The 17,868-nt window shown below is 39.8% G+C and overlaps 1 protein-coding gene across 1 annotated transcript; it reads left to right on the top strand.

Moving 5' to 3' along the window:
* Positions 1-7,054: 7,054 nt before the first annotated feature.
* Positions 7,055-15,287, top strand: LOC145776680 (uncharacterized). Its single transcript, XM_082587911.1, has one exon. The coding sequence runs from the start codon at positions 7,055-7,057 to the stop codon at positions 12,935-12,937; it is 5,883 nt and encodes a 1,960-aa protein (XP_082444037.1). The 3' UTR covers positions 12,938-15,287.
* Positions 15,288-17,868: the final 2,581 nt, after the last annotated feature.

Here is a 17,868-nt window from a genome sequence, read left to right as displayed (position 1 = left end):
TGTCAACTACTGTTGTCAAAAAGCAATTGTCAAAAAAATGCAAACAAACAAATTGCTAATTTGATACCGAACTACGACAATTAATGAGAAGAAAAGAACGGTAGTATAAATTGTTTCTTAAAAAACAAACTGCACGATCAAAAGTTAATTATGTAGCCTAACTGCAAGAAACTTATACTTCCACACAATTCAACAGAAAAAAGTGGCTTTCTAGCGAACTATAGCTTGTGAATATGAAAGCAAACATAAAGGCAACTTGGCAAGTGATAAACTATTGGGGAAATCGAAATCAACAGCTCATCATTCTATCAATATCATTCATGAGATGATAGAGGGGAAAAGAAATTCGAATAATAAAAAGCTTCCTTCAACTATGACTATAAATGATAGAAGCTATAAAACAGATTCTATTGAATTCATTAATTTATTAAATAATTACTTCACAAATATTGGAACTTCAATGGCAGCTAAAATTCCAAATTCAAATGTAAATTTTGAATCATTCATATTAAACAGAAAATGTTCTTCTTTTGGCTTTCCTGATATAAATGAGATAGAAGTATCTGATGCTATAAGGAGCCTCAAAGCAAATAAAGCTTCAGGCATTTTTGAAATACCTTCTAAATTTATCAAAATGGTTAATGTAATTATATGCCCTTTTTTAACAAAAGTACTGAATAAATGTGTTTTGCAAGAAATCTTTCCTGATGTACTCAAAAAGAGTCTAATAATACCTGTACCAAAAGTTAGTTCACCTTTACACTTTACAGATTTGCGACCAATTTCTTTATTGCCAAGTTTTTCCAAAATTTTCGAAATTTTTGTATATAAACGGATGATGAATTTTATTGACAAATATAATATTTTAACCCCAGCTCAACATGGTTTTCGTGAAAATGATTCAACAAGCTTAGCATTAATAAAAATTTATGATGATTTACTTTCTAACTTGAATGATCACAAATACACATCGGCAGCAGTGGCCGAGTGGTTAGCGCGTTGGGCTCGCAGTCGAGAGCCTGCATGTTCGACTACAGCCACCCGCACTTGCGGTTGTTTCTCCAGGCAAGAAACTTTACGATAATTGCCTCTAGCCAGTGATCGATTTCGAGTAATGGGTAGTACCAAACTTAAGTCATAAGTAAAGTAGACAACCGGAAACAGACATTGCAGTCGGCTGCAGCGTGAGTCAGGCACAGTCTCTATATTACTAGTCTGGAAGCTCAATGGCGTTGCTATGCAAGGCAGTGTCTTAGCATTGGAGACAGCGCCTCAAGTGGTAGTTGGGTACTTTTGCAATTCGTAGCCAAAAGTATAGGCAGGCTTAGCCGAGTAATGTCAACTGCAGGTTGTTTTAGCTTTAAGTAGGCTAAATTCTTATTTGCAGATTACCGCTAAATAGGCCTAGGCTATTTTTTCTTATTACCAGATTATCCTACTAAGTTAGTCTTAAGTTTTTAATATAGAGACTGTGGTCAAATCACAGAATCTGCTTGGAAGGTAGGCTATGCAAACAGACCCGTAACTAGCTTGGAGCAGCAGGGGGGGCAAAAAGTATTCTAGAGGGGGCCCAACTTTTACCGACCGTATCATGTACGAAAACGACGTTTGTACACAATGTGGGTATAGCCTATTTACGCAAGAACATTAATCGTAGGCCTAATACAACGTTTACATTAGACTAGTTTATCATAGAAACAGTCAGTGGCGTATCCAGGAATTTTGAAAGGGGGTGGGGGTTGACGGCCGACGGGCAAAGACCGACGGCGTCTTCGCCAAAGGCGACACCCAGCAGCGGGGGGTCTGGGGGGCCTCCCCCAGAAAATTTTGAAAAATTACTTTGAATTTGGTGCATTCTGAAAGCATTTTCAACAAACATGTGGGTATAAATATTCCTGTAAAATGGTGCTGTCCGGTGGCATAGCAAAAGGATAAGATCATGTTTTCTAGGGCATTTTTCGGTAATAAAGCTAAGTCTCTATGTTTTCTTGTTGCTAATTCCTGGCTGAGATATTTGAATGTTTGGTATTGGCAAAACTCGCTCTTTTAATGCAGTTTCGTTTAAAATTAGGCAAACTTTGTTTTAGAGACAACATTCTACCACACCCTTAAACACACAATGTTTACAATTAAATAACACAAGAAAATTGAGTATAAAACTGAAAAGTCAGCGAACAGAGCTAATTAACATAATTTTTTCCAGGGGGTGCCAACATTTTTGCAGTTCGCCCCCCCTGCGCCCCCCCTAGTTACGGGCCTGTATGCAAATACAGGCATATTGCTAACTATCAACGGTGAAACTGCATGATATTGTGGTTGCAGACTGTTTTTAACTAATGTAGAATGTTTAGGATGTTAGTTACAGTTAATATGTAGCATGACTACAAGTAGTTAAAATATGATGTGAGTTTTCAAATTACTAAGGAATTGATTACTTTATAGTTTGAAGTAGTGATCTTTAAAGTTCATAAGTTTCAATGTACCAAGTACCGTACTGTATATACAGCAGCTTAATAATGGAAGGGTTTAATTACTAAATATTTGTGAAAGCTTTAAGCTGAAGTAGGTTTGAACTTAGTACCGTAATTGGCAGATGCTACTTAGCCAGCATCATTTCCAAAAACATTGATTGATCAACTAATTCAGTTGACACTTATTATAAAAAAGTGTATAAAGTTGTTTTATTTAGTGATACAACAAAAAGTTGATATGTTTCAATCTGTGGCACTCAAAATAGTCACTCCCAAAAATTCCTTTGTGTTGTAATTTCTTATTCTTTATTATCTTAAGCATGTCATTTTTTGAAGGTCAATTAGTCTACTTATTGTCTTAGTTATGTTTATTTAACTTGATAATGTCACAAGTTAAGCGTTAATGTGGTGGAATAAACTGCTGTTTACCACAATGTAACAGCACTACAAATATGGGATTTTGTTTGTACGTACAAAGTTCCAAGTGGTGAAAACAAAAGATTTTCTGTTTCAACAGCACAGTGGGATAAACAGTTTCATCGGGTAAGATCAACATAATAAAATAGTGTAATTTTATGTTGTATGTCATGATGGTTGACATTAGTAAAAATTAAGAGCTTATGCCTAGTGAATCACGTAACGTGTCACACATCTAATTTTTTTTTAAATTTAAGCAATAAGCATATGGTGCTCACTGCTAATGTACTCGTATATTGAGAATATTCACTAATCTGGCATGAGATTAGTGATGAACACGTGTGCTAATTGTAACATGCATTGTTAAATGTTATTTATGATATAGGTCATTGATTTTCAGATTTAGTTGGGGATGTCAATAAAGAGAAGATGCTACTAAGTAAAGCTTCAGATGCCTGTCCTTACCAGCAATAATTTGAGAAACATTTACTGCTGGTGCAGAACACTACTTCGGTCGACAATGTCAAAGAGTTGAATGTGATACCGCGCCTACAGTTCGAATGTTTAGCAGTACCACCAAAACTTTAGATATGGTAAAGTACTCTGCAGTGAAGAGATCTAATGTCGAGAATGAACATTAGACTAACTACTCCGGCATACTGCGCCTTATTTAAGTTACGATGTTAATAGAAATAGGCGGGTCAATATATGAAAAATATGGGGGCAACCCCAAAAAAATTTATACAAAAGGTTTTTTTGTTCCAAGTGTATGATTAGGTTGTACTATACCCCAGAAAAAAAGTCTACAAAAATCCGACCCCGGGAAAGTAGTTAATTAACATAACTATTGGGTCATTCCATGTCAAGTGATCCAGAAAAATGGGATTTCGTAACCCTCCGTTTCAGATTTTAATGAAAATTCACACACTGATAAAACTTTTCTTTCTGATTTCAAAAAACTAATTTTTTTTGAAATTGGTCAACTAAAACAAAAGTTACGGCCACTTAAAGTTGACTGCTTTTTGTGATCGCTGAAGCGTAAAGTCCATTTCGCTTTCACAAGTTTAACTATAGGAAGATATTTCCCAGCTTGTAAAAAATTGTACTGATTGATATTTTCAGGTATTGTAGGACATTTACTTCTTCAGCCATATCACTCAAAACTAAAGCTCTTGACCATCACCTTTGACCTTTAACCTCATGTTTATTAGTAACCCAATTGTGCTCAATCATGCGGAACATAATTTTTGATCATAAATAACCCATGGTACTCACTAGTTACAATCACATGCAATGCATCATTTTAAAGGTATTTTCAAGGAGAATTGATATCAGAAATAAAATTAATGGCTTATTGAGTATTTCACCTCACAAAGTGAAAACAAAAGCTTGTGTCTGAAAATCAGTACTATTTTTTTATTGCAAGTGCGCTATGCCAAGTTCCCCTAGTGATGTTTTGTATATTTATAATTTAAAATAGGCTCATTAAATATTATAATTGAAGAAGATTGTGCCAAACAATGCAAAAACACCCTCCACACATCCAAGACACCTATTTGAATGCCCCAAGCTCCCAACTTCCCTGGACACAACCACCCTATGGACAAATCCCACAAAAGCGACCAAGCTTGTGGCTGTGTGGGGGAGGCCATGGTTTAACCACTAAACAACTTGGAATGGCTCCTCCTCAATGACTTTCAGGGAGAGGAGCCAACAACAAGATTGTGCCAAAAATTTATGTTTTTCAACTAATATGGGTCCTGCTACTTAAAAATTTTAAGCCTTAGATCCATCTGAGCAACAATGATAAATTCTAAATTCCAGAACAACATTTTGTCACTTAGGGTACATACTCTTTCTTGACCTATTTTGAAGTTTCACTGGTGATTCACCCAAATTGCCTAAACTTTCATTTAAAATGTTCAATGAGTCACTACTGACACTATCTACCTGCAGTGATTGTATATCGCTTTCACTAGATGAAGAAGCTCTTCCAGAAGTATCTATAAATTGTTGAATTTTCATTCTGCAATTGGAACAAAGTTTTTTTCCAGGTATGAGTTTTAATGAAGGCTGACAAGATTTAACTTTTTCGTGCCATTCCAGACTGATAATGCGCAAACTTAAATTTCGTACAGGTTTTCTATGGACTATGAAAACGTCACAGCAAGTCTTCTGCTTTGATGAGTAAGCATCAATATACGTACAGTATGTCTGTGGAACATACAGATTGTCTCAAGAATGCATTCTCTTTTATTCTCATCTGCAACTCGAATATGAATAGGAGGAATTCTTGTCACAGGGCTGCAATAAGCAAGGGCTGATCAATATGATAAGCAACAAACTGCGAGAGAAAGGCCCCACAGTTATAAACGCTGAAGGAGATGCCGACTATGATATTGTTCAGGCAGCTATTGCAGCTTCTGAATACCCGGAATGGCCCGTTTCGGTGAGTCCGATTCGGTGAGTCCGATCCCTTAGCGGGGGATTTTTTCAATTTTTTTTTTTAAATTATCGGGTACCGTGGCCTAATTATCATTGCCGTTTTAGGGTTAGGGGTTAGAGGTTAGGAACTCACCGAATCGGACTCACCGAATAGTAGCAGACTCCTGAATACCACACTACAACCGTGGTTGGAGAAGACACAGATCTCTTGATCCTTCTCCTCTATCATATGGACAGTCGGAAGAAGACAATGTATTTTCGTTCGGACAAGAGGTCTAAAGATCAGAGGGTGTACAATATTAATACCCTAAAGGAATGTCTCGGACAACAGCTATGTTCTCAGTTACTCTTCATCCATGCGTTTACAGGATGCGATACTACCTCACGAATCTTCGGAATAGGAAAGAGAACACTCTTTCAGAAAGCCACCAAAGGCGACAAAGTGCTAGAATCCTTGGCACTTGCATTTACAAAACCTGGCCAGAGGGTGGATGCAATTGAAGAGTATGGCAAACAGTCAATGGTTCTACTCTATGCTGGAAAGCAAAGCGATTCGCTGGCATCTTTGCGACATTCTGTGTTGGAAAAGAAAGTAGTTTCAGTGTCATCCTTCGTGGCGCCAGCCCGACTCCCACCAACTGCATCTTCTACAATATTCCATTCCCTGCGTGCTTACTATCAAATAATGATATTGTAGAATCCGCTTGAAGAATTGCCCCTTTTTTGACACTTCGTATTGCTCTCTGCTGCCGCCACTAAAACATAACAATCTCTGGCGTGCAGAATCTGTTGAATCTCTTTTTGTGTGAACTACCCTAGCATGAGGGTGTGCTAAAGTTCACTGCATGGCCTCTTCGACTCCCAGCGTGGCTTCTCTCAAAAGGTTTGTGCTAACTATGTTTATTTATTTTGCAGCACTTAACCTTAATGTTTAAAAATCAGATAAACAGATATAACAGACTTAAAGCATTTGGACAATTGAACTAAGCTCTGAACATTGACTTGCAAGTAATCTGTGGCATATGAAACTCTGGATTGGAGTTGCCATTTTTCCCCTCTCTTTTTCTTCTGAGCTAGCCTGGGTTGGTTTTTTTGTTAGCTCAGTTAGTTGTAGTATTTGGGTGGGTTGGGCCTTCTTGATCATAACTTGGGATCATTTGGTTTGGCACTCACATGTGCTATTGTCGGCTACCCCACAAAGTACATTTCCATTTTTTATTTGTATTGTAACTGTCTGCATTTTTAGTGTTATTTGTTAGTGCTTTATTCATTAAATAGAATCACGTTGATATTGGTGTCAACATCATTTTTAAACAAGGTAATTGTTTGGTAAACTAACTCTAGTTCATTGGCTGAACTCTTGTGTGTAGTTAGTTTAATTGGCTTGTCTTTGAGAATATTGAAAGTTTAATTTGTTGCCTTTGCTACTGTTGCCTAACTCTGGTTCATTGGTTAAACCATTTTGGTGTGGTTAGTCACAATAGCTTGGTAAGGTATTTGATTTTTTAGTACGGTATGTATGTTAACTTGTGATTAAGTTGCCTTGGTAAACACAGTTGGTGTTTATACTGTAGACTTATTCTAGTGTATTGGTTGCACTGTTGTTAAAGTTAATTTGCCTCTTTGTTAAGTACATTTGGGTTGTTTTGTTCAAGTATCAGTAGTTGTGATAACTTGGCATCTGTGTTTAAGTAAATTTTTGGTATTGTAATTATATAAGTATGCATACTCGAAAGAGTATAGGGACACAGGTTAAGCAAAATGTAGCTAGTGAAGAGGGCTACCAGGCAGAAAAGCTGCACAGCTTAAAAAAGACACGGCAGTCTCACTTGGGTCTTCTCACCAGAAGAGAAAGAGATGTCTTGGGTGCCTTAGCTGATGGGATTGGTGTGGATCAAGTGAAACAATTTCGAAGTGAGTACAATAAAGCGTACCAGTCGTGTATAGGGGCATGTTCGCAATACATGCTTGCAATCCCTGTCAAGCAAGAATACCTTGTTGAATTGGAAGATGCTCGCCAGCGATGGGATGAAGTACAGAAGCGCAAAGATAAAATGGATGCCCGCCTTTCTGGGCAAACTAGTCCTAAAATGCCAAGCTCGTCGAGTAATGCCCAAACCTTCCGCCAGTCTTCTGTAGCACCAGCCACTATTGGACAAGTTGTGCAACCTGGAGTGGCTGTCAAACAAAACATACGTGAGAGGGCAATTCGTGTAGCTAGGGAGGCTGCAAATGACTACAAGAAGCAAAAAGAAGAGGAGAGGTCTGCTGGTTATCGCCTTCAGTACAGGTCGGAAATGTACCCTCCTCGGCCACCGCCCCCTTCTCAGTCCAGTGATCATTTTCAAAATAGTGAACAGGGTGAGACAGGCAGTCATTATGTAACATACGATAAAGTAGGCCCTTCAGAGCCGTCACTAAATAGGACCAGAGTAGAGGAACGTAGGCCTGGCCGTTTGACTCCCTCCGGCTATACTATGGAACATTTTCCAGTGGAACCTGTTCGCTTGAGCCCGCCTGCTTTCAATTCAATTCCTTCTGTTGGAATTAGATCAACTCAAGATGAAAATTGGACATCCATTTCTCAAGACAGAAGACCTCATGAACCTGACATCAATGGACTTGTTGACGCATTGTACACTATGACTACTTCCATAAATCGGAACCAATCCAGCATGGAACCGTTTGATGGTGCCCCAGAAGACTATCGGCGTTTCATCCGGCATTTTGAAGCATACACCATTCGGGGAGTTATTGATGCAGCGACAAAACTAGACAAGTTAATTTCTTTCTGTGTTGGTGAAGCAAGAGAAAGCATTGCAGACTGCATCCTCAGCTCTTCTCCAGATTTGGGCTACCTGGAAGCAAGGCGAATTTTGGAAAGCTCTTATGGTCAAATGCACAGCATTGTAAGTGCCTATACTAGAAAGTTAACTGAGGGAGCTTCCATCAAACCTAATGATGCAGAGAGTATTGTTAAGTTAGCTAGGGACATGCGTAGCTGTGAGATTGCTTGCAGTGACTTTCCCAATTCAGGTCTAGATACACAACAAGTCATTGGCTCCATATTTGGTCGACTCCCTATCTATATGCAAGACAAGTTTGTATCTTCTGTCAGCCATCAATTGGAAAGAGGACAAGCTGTGACCTTTTCTCAGCTCTCTCAGTTTGTTCAGAGGAAGGCCCAGGCAGATAGAAGTTTCCTTGGACAGCTCGTTGGAAGAAGAAAAGAAAAGGCATCAAGTACTGTCGCACCCACTGCTAGACAACCACGTAGAGTTTCAACATTCTTGAATCAAACTGTCGTAGCGCAGAATGCAGAGGCTGGTCAATCGAAGGAAGTCAGAGACTCTACGAGGTGTTTGGCTTGTAAAGGTGCACATCAAGTCTGGAATTGTCAAACCTTCAAAGACAAGTCTGGACCTGATAGGTGGAAGCTAATTTGGTCCAGCAAGCATTGCCTTAATTGTCTTGGAAACCATTTTGTCAGAAGGTGCCCTTCGTCCAGGACATGCCAAATTTGTAGACAGAAGCACCACACCTTGCTACATCAGTCTAGCCAGGATGGACGTAGGAATCATAGCCCAAGCTCGAATGCCAAGAGTCCTCATGGGGCCGGTGTTGTGTCCAATGCAGCACCAGAGAAGAAAGTGTGTAGTACCACCACTTTGCAACACTCTATACATGGTGAGGTGAGACTTAAGGTAGTCCCAGTGGCTGTGTGGGGATCTGACTCTCAGAAATGTGTGAACACGTATGCATTTCTGGACGAAGGTTCAAACTCCACTTTGTGCACCATGAGTTTGATGAAGAAGCTTGGAAGCAGCGGCAAGAGAGTTGGGTATTCCCTTTCAACTGTAAATGGGACAACCCAACAAGAAGGATTCAAGCTCAAACTGTCAGCAAGGGGCATTAGAGAACAAAAGGTCATCCCTTTAGCTGATGTGTTAGCAGTACCAAGCTTGCCAGACTTGGAAAGCAGCATCCCCTCCAACGACATTGTAGAGCGTCATGCCCATCTTCATGGTCTGGACTTTCCTATGTTGGACCAAAGGAAAATTGATATCTTAATTGGTGCAGATGTCCAGGCAGCGCACATTGCTACAGAGTTCCGTCAAGGCAGAAGTAATGAGCCAGTAGCATGTCGGTCAGGATTAGGTTGGGCATTAGTTGGTCCCACTGGCGTTGAAAATCCAGAATCTATGGTGCACCTAAACTTTGTTAGGAGTGAAAATGTCTTGCTCCATCAACAAATGGAGCAAATGTATAACACAGATTTTAAAGATGCTGGTGTAGTCGAAGTAGCGCCATCAGTTGAAGACAAAGAAGCTCTAGCCATAATGGAGGATTCGGTGTTAAAGGTTGATGGACACTATGAAATTGCCTTGCCCTGGAAGAATGGCCATGTAAATCTTCCATACAATAGATCGCTTGCTGAGAAAAGACTGAACCAGCTGAGACACAGGTTTTTAAAGGACAATGACTTGTTTGAGCTTTACAAGGAAAAGATCCAGGAATATGTAGAAAATGGTCATGCCCGTCCAGTACCAAATGATTTACTTTCTCCCTCATCCAAAACTTGGTACATACCCCACCATTCCACTGGAGGGAAGTTCAGAGTGGTTTTTGACTGTGCCGCAAAGTTCAAAGGAACTTCCCTGAATGAGAATCTGCTTCAAGGCCCAGACTTGACTAGCAATTTGGTTGGAGTTCTCCTTCGGTTCAGGCAGCAGCCAGTTGTAGTAGTTGCAGATATTAAAAGTATGTTCCACCAGGTGAGGGTGAAGCCAGATGACTGTGACAGCTTGCGTTTTTTGTGGTGGCCTAATAATGATCTTTCTTTACCTCCTCAAGACTACCAAATGTTGGTACATCTATTTGGTGCAACATCCTCCCCTAGTTGCTGTGGCTTTGCACTCAGAAAAGTGGCAGAAGACAATGAGTTAGGGGCCAGCCAAGAGGCAGTGAATGCCATAAAAAGTAATTTTTATGTTGATGACTTCCTTAAATCCTTTGAGACATCTGAGGATGCTAAAAGAGTTGTTCTGGAAATTAAAGACTTACTGCAGCAAAGTGGTTTTGTGCTTACTAAATTCATTAGTAACTCGGAAGAAGTGGTGGAGTCTTTGCCTGATGAGTGTGTGGTGAAACCTTCTTTAGATCTACATCTAGACGAGGGTCCTGTTGAGCGTACCTTAGGAGTGCAGTGGAACACACTTTATGACAATTTTGGAGTGAAGATCAATGTGCAACAAAAGCCAGTGACACGCCGTGGCATTTTATCAATGGTCAGCCAGGTCTACGATCCTTTGGGATTTGTGCAGCCATTCTTGTTGCCTGCAAAACGTATCATGCAGGATTTATGCATCAGTGGCCTGGGTTGGGATGATCCAATACCTGAAATTAAAGCCTTAGCTTGGCAAGAGTGGGTAAGATGTTTGCCAGCACTGCAAGACTTGAAAGTAAGTCGGTGTTTTCGTCCAGCACAGTTCAAACCTATTGTGACAGAATTGCATTGTTTCTGTGATGCAAGTAATATCGGTTATGGCGCAGTTGTGTACTTGAGGATGGTGGACAAGAGTGGAAATGTGCATTGTGCCTTTGTCATGGGGAAGTCACGAGTGACTCCAGTGAAGCCCATGACTGTTCCGAGGTTAGAGCTGTCAGCTGCGGTGATTGGTGTCAATTTGGTTCGCTCAGTGAAAAATGAGCTTGATTTGAAGATTGATAGGACTTTCTTTTGGACTGACTCCACATCTGTACTACAGTACATTAGGAACACTGCTAGAAGGTTTCAAGTTTTTGTGGCAAACAGGGTTGCAGCAATTCATGCTGGGTCAGAACCATCACAGTGGCGTCACGTTGGAACCAAAGAAAACCCAGCAGATATTGCGTCTCGTGGTCTTGGTCCAGACAAGCTTTCCAAAGCTGACCTGTGGTTTAAAGGACCAGACTTCTTGCAACTCAGTGACGAGTTTTGGCCAGCCGGTCCTGAAACTTTGGTTCCTTTACCTGAAGATGACCCTGAGATCAAAAACATGTACCGAGTGAATGCAACTGAAACTGAGGAACCTATTGGAGGGTCCCCTCTCAATCGCTTGTTAAACTATTTCTCTTCGTTTGTTCGTCTAAAGAGGGCAGTTGCTTGGATATTGCGGTTTCGGCGATACCTGAGGTCAAAGACTGAGCTTCCCAATCAATCAGGTGCATCTGTAAATCTCAAGGGCGACTTATCGGTATCTGAGTTAGAAACTGCCACAATTGAGATTGTAAAGGCAGTGCAAAAAGAAGCATTTCCTTTGGAGATGAGTTCGCTCCAGAATTGTAATGAGTTTGGTGTGGGTGGATCTCAAACTGTGTTGAAAACTTCCTCTGTTAAAAGGCTGTCCCCTGTGGTGGTTCATGGTGTGCTTAGAGTTGGTGGCAGATTGCACAAGTCCCCTGTCTCTCAGGATGTTAAACACCCTGTTATTTTGCCTAGTAAGCACCATGTTACGAATTTAATTATTGAGTTTTACCACCAACGTGAGGGTCACATGGGTGCCCTACACACACTTGCTGCCAGTAGAGAGTTATTTTGGATTGTTCGTGGTCACTCTGTAGTTCGACGTGTTTTGCACGCTTGTAGAAAGTGTCGTCTTCGAAACGTTGTTGCTGGTGAGCAGATTATGGCGCCATTGCCTGAGTTTCGTGTTACTCCAGGTAAGCCGGCATTTGCATGTGTGGGTGTCGACTACATGGGTCCAATTATGGTTAAGTTAGGTCGTAGCTGGGTAAAACGTTATGGTTGCATTTTTTCGTGCATGGCCACCCGTGCCATTCACATAGAGATTTCACATTCCCTTTCCACCCATTCATTCCTGCTGGCATATCAACGATTCACCAACCGTCGAGGAACACCAGAGAAGATCGTGTCCGATAACGGTACAAACTTTGTCGGTGCGGCCAGAGAACTAAAAGAAGGAATACAACGATGGAATAACAGCATCATCCACAAGAAGTTCAGTCAACACGGTACGCAGTGGAGTTTTAATCCGCCCGGTGCTAGTCACCAAGGAGGTGTCTGGGAGCGTATGATTCGTACCGTCCGCAAGATTATGCTCTCGCTGACTGAAGAACGTTCACTAGATGACGAGAGCCTCATCACATTCATGACCGAGGTCGAGCGCATCATCAATAATCGTCCTTTGACCTCAGTTACTTCTGATCCTGACGACCTGGAAGCTTTGACTCCAAGCTCGTTGTTGACCGGACGATTGGCTGCATCTCTACCTACCGATGTATTTATCGAAGCAGACGGCTACCGTCGTTCGTGGCGTCTGGCAAATTGGTTAGCTGACCAGTTTTGGAGTAGGTGGCTGAAAGACTATTTGCCTACTCTTCAAGTTCGGCAAAAGTGGTTGCAACCCAAGCGCAACTTGCAGGTTGGGGACATTGTACTTGTGAAAGACGAGTGCTTGAAAAGGGGTATGTGGCCCAAAGCCCGAGTAGAGGAGGTATTTCCCGGGTCAGACGGTCATGTTCGAACAGTACGAGTAAAGACCGCGGCATCGTCATACAATAGGGACATCCGCAAACTTTGCCTATTGGAGGCATCGGATTGATCAGGACATTTGTTGAAATCATGCCTTTTGTGTCGACACTCCTGTGTTAGACCTTTCGACAACAACGGAATGAAAAGGACATTTATTTGAAAACCATGCCTTTCGTGTAAACCTTCATAGTCTCGACCTTTCGACGACGGAATGCACAGGACATTTGTTTATAATTACTGTATTATTTGTGTGTACTCTTATGATTCAGACTTTCGGCCTTCGACGAGCGACGGAATCAACAGAACATTTGTCTGAATCAGAACTTTTGAACTTGCTTGCCTTCTATTTTTTTTTTTGTGTTTTTTACTATGTCACATGCCGCATCAAGTTTATTGCTGCAATTGTATCTACTCGTTGTAGGGGTAGCCTTCACATTTTAAATTTTATCGTTTATCTAACCATTCCTCTTTGTGCTCATCTAGCTGTTCTCAGTCCTACTTGTCACTGCTGGGGTCGGCCATTGTGTTGTGTCAAGCGTCTTAATATGAATATAATCTGTTTGGTACAGTTATATTGGGGCCGGTGTAGAATCCGCTTGAAGAATTGCCCCTTTTTTGACACTTCGTATTGCTCTCTGCTGCCGCCACTAAAACATAACAATCTCTGGCGTGCAGAATCTGTTGAATCTCTTTTTGTGTGAACTACCCTAGCATGAGGGTGTGCTAAAGTTCACTGCATGGCCTCTTCGACTCCCAGCGTGGCTTCTCTCAAAAGGTTTGTGCTAACTCATCATCATCATAATCCATCGTCGGTTTGTTCCCCACTAGTGGGGGTGGCCGATTGTTTCCGCGCAGCAATTGTTCTAATCCCTTCTCTCCATTTCACCCTGTCCCTTGCATCTTCCTCCTTCAGTCCGACTTTTTTAAAATCATCCTTCACTTGTTGTTTCCACGTTCTTCTTGGACGACCGCGTTTCCTCTTCCCATCCACCTTTAGATCTAGTGCCTTTCTAAGAAAACTTCCTTCCTCCCTCCTTATCACATGTTTATTTATTTTGCAGCACTTAACCTTAATGTTTAAAAATCAGATAAACAGATATAACAGACTTAAAGCATTTGGACAATTGAACTAAGCTCTGAACATTGACTTGCAAGTAATCTGTGGCATATGAAACTCTGGATTGGAGTTGCCATTTTTCCCCTCTCTTTTTCTTCTGAGCTAGCCTGGGTTGGTTTTTTTGTTAGCTCAGTTAGTTGTAGTATTTGGGTGGGTTGGGCCTTCTTGATCATAACTTGGGATCATTTGGTTTGGCACTCACATGTGCTATTGTCGGCTACCCCACAAAGTACATTTCCATTTTTTATTTGTATTGTAACTGTCTGCATTTTTAGTGTTATTTGTTAGTGCTTTATTCATTAAATAGAATCACGTTGATATTGGTGTCAACAGATATGGTTAGGACTAGAAAGCAATTTGGACCCTACTGGCTGGGGTTGGAAGATTGAGGACAAACAATTCGCACCAGTAATGACTCTGAAAAACCCTGCACCGGACAATCTGTTAAAGATTATGCATTGTAATTGCACGATCGCTTGCACAACACGGCGATGTACATGTAGGAGGTACGGATTTCCGTGTACCTCTGCTTGTGGACAATGCCAACTTGTGTCCTGTGAAAACCCAAACAATGTCCTTCCATTGGATCAAGACGACACAGACAGTACCGATGATAATTGTGACGACTACTAGTACAGTATGTAACAATCATAACTTGAAAAATGGTACTTCATCTACTGACGTTTAGTGCATATACTCTTCCATCATAGGCGTCGATTCCCGGGAGGCAGGGGGGCGCGCCCCCCTGTAGAAACTGTTTGAGGGGGCAGCCACCCTGTTTTTTTGTTCTTTTTTGTAGCTTTGACAGTGTAATTTTATGGAATTGTTCAAATTTGGGTACATATTTCACACTTTTTATCATCTTGCCCCCTCAGATTTTTTCTTACATGTTAAAAAATCTACGCCTATGTCTTCCATGACATCATAATGACATCACAGACGGATTCTGATATGTTCATTTGGTGCATAGATACCATGTTTATATGTGTTTAATACATTTATAGTGTGTTAATTGAAGTAAAAAAAAATTTTGTGTACATTGAAAAATTTGGGGGGTCACCATTTTCAAATTATTTAATTGACCACTTTCCCGGGGTCAGATTTTTATATACTTTTTTTCTGGGGTATAGTACAACCTAATCATACACTTAGAACAATAAAACCTTTTGTATAAATTTTTTTGGGGTCAAACCTTATATTGACCCGCCTAAAAGCCTATTTTATTCTTCAAAGTAATGTGCTATGAAATCAGCTTGAAAAGCATACGATGAAAGTATGCTGTGATGTTTATTGTACAAATCAAAAACGGATGACAAAATACAACAGGAATTCTCCTTCAATGTTTGCTGTTCAGCTTATGCGATTGGTTAGCTGTTTTTTTTCTACCATGTAAAAAGTCTTGTAGCAAAAAATATGACTTCTCATAGGCTACGCATACAGCACTTAAGTTCAGTTTTTTTTTTTTTTTGACCATCACAGCGAAAACAATACACGTCAACATAGTAAGGGCCTAGAAAAGTTCTTCAAAAGCGCCTTCGTAGAGGGTTTCTGTATGGATTGCTGTACACCTTGCACAGTCCAAGTCCGGCAATAAGCTTTCTTCACAATAGTCATGATATGTTTTAGGCAGATTAAGGTTGTTAATTTCATTGCGCGCAATATGTCGGTGTAATACCCCACTTTTCGAAGGGAATATCCCCGTCATAGGCGAACTTCCACCTTCCAAATCTTCATTCAACTGTAAAATACAAATAAATTCAGTAATGGATCACCTTCCGCAAGTGCAATTAATCTCTCCGAACTTGGGTGGCCATTTGATGCCATAGTTCTTTAGCATACCAGTAATGTAATGCATATGTTTTGTGTAAAATAAGTCACGTTCAAATGCAAAAAATGGCACCCAAAGAAGGTTCATTACCGGTACCTTAAAATGTAAATATAGCTAGTAGCTACGGAATTATTGAATTAATGCACTTCTATAGTAGCACCATCATAATGGTGTATCAATCAATCAAGTTTATTTCGGTATAGCTCCACATTCATTTTCAATGTACACATCAGTAGATATAACAAATCGCTTTTTTGATATGGAAACTACACCATGGAGGCACCGAAAAAACCATGCGGTTATCTAAGTCAAGGTGCCCCCATGTATATTGCCTATCATGCTTTCGAAAGCTAACTTTTTCAACCTGCAGTTATGTATTTCATTGGCTACATTTCCAAATTTGATATTGATAATATGATTATTACTATTTATTTGCATCAGACCAATAAGTCCATATTTTTTGTTTGTCGTATCCAGGCTTACACCCGGTGGTTGAAGATTTAGATTAAGTGGACGGGAAGAAGGAAGCCAATCTTCGTGTCCATCTTCAGGCATGCCTTTAAGTGTCCTGCCACAGACACAGCCGCATGCTCGAGCGGTGTCGAACCGGCGCCCTTTCGATTGCCGTTCCAGGGTTCTCACCACTCGGCTATCCATATTAATTACCATACATGCAAAAAGACAAAAACAAAAAATACAAGAATAATCACAATAACCCGGTTAACAGATTATGCTGTTGCGGAGAATTGTTAACGAGTAAGCTGCAAAAGTATTAAGTGTAGTTAAACATACCTCATCAAAAATATTGTACGATAAGTTCTTCTTCACTCATGTCTTGAAGAGCCTCCAAACATTGTGACAACATTTTAATGACTATTTAAAACAATATAATAAAAAACCTTTCTGTACACTTATTGCTGTATTGTAATAAACATATACTGTATTTATGAACATTTTCTTTTTGTATTATGCATATAAATTGTTTTCTATATCATGAGTGGCCCACGCGTAACATGCTAAATGTGACATATCTGAAATATAGAAGTGCTGTATTTTCTTTTCTATGAAGCTAGCTGTTTGCATTCAAAAGTAAGTTACCAATACCTTAGCCCATCGGTGTTTAATTCAAACATAGTTATTTTGCTTACCGTATGTATGTGCTTACGAGAATTAGCACAAGCATATTTTTAATGGAATTGGCTCAAAATCAACCATGATTATGGTAGTGAATAAGAACTCATAATATATAGGCTACAAATGTGTCATGTCAAATGCACTTCTTCATTTTGGTGCAAAATATCTTAAGTGGAACAAGAAAGGAGATAACATACGTAACTTTATATTTTTATCAGTAGTAAACAAACAAGTTTTTTGCCAGTACATCTGCAGTCTGTAGTGTAAACTGACAAACAATAAATATTCAATGGCAAGATAGAATAAACTTATTGGGCCTAACCTAGAAAACTAGCTACAAGAATGGGAAAAATTTTTGACTGTAATTCACATATTCTTAATGAACAGCAAAGTTGTTGATTGTGACAAGTATAGATTTGACCAGTGCATCATAATTTGCACATGTCTGATATCTAGATTTATCTAGATTTACATAATTTAGATTTACATTTACCTTATCTAGATTTACATTTACCTTATCTAGATTTACATAATGTAATTAATATCTTTTAAAAATTCTTCAGTATTAATATCCTGTACAGTGTACATATATATATATTTATAGATTTTGAATAGACAAAAGTAGCCTACTGTTTAATCTTGAGTCTAGGTCAATTTCCATCGGCAACAAGTGCCTTCCTACCTACTAACCAGTGCCTAATATTCCTGGCAGAAAAGTTTATCTACTAACCAGCCTTTCAACAACCTATGTTTTGGTCTTCTGCTGAAGAAGCCAAAACTCAATTCCTTAATAATTTGAACTCACATCATCTTTTAACTACTTGTAGTCATGCTAACCTAAGCCTCAGAAAAGTAAACCAAACAAATTTTTCTAGATAAATAGGCTACTGGAACTAACATCCTAAACATTCTACATTAGTTA

The sequence above is a fragment of the Aplidium turbinatum genome, chromosome 9, assembly GCF_918807975.1.
Source record: "Aplidium turbinatum chromosome 9, kaAplTurb1.1, whole genome shotgun sequence".
NCBI lineage: Eukaryota > Metazoa > Chordata > Ascidiacea > Aplousobranchia > Polyclinidae > Aplidium > Aplidium turbinatum.
The sequence above is the reverse complement of the archived record's forward strand: the minus strand, read 5'-3'. Positions and strand labels throughout refer to the sequence as shown.

Bases quoted from the DNA above. Each gene is read 5' to 3' on its own strand.
- LOC145776680 (XM_082587911.1), top strand. From the start codon at position 7,055: ATGCATACTCGAAAGAGTATAGGGACACAGGTTAAGCAAAATGTAGCT.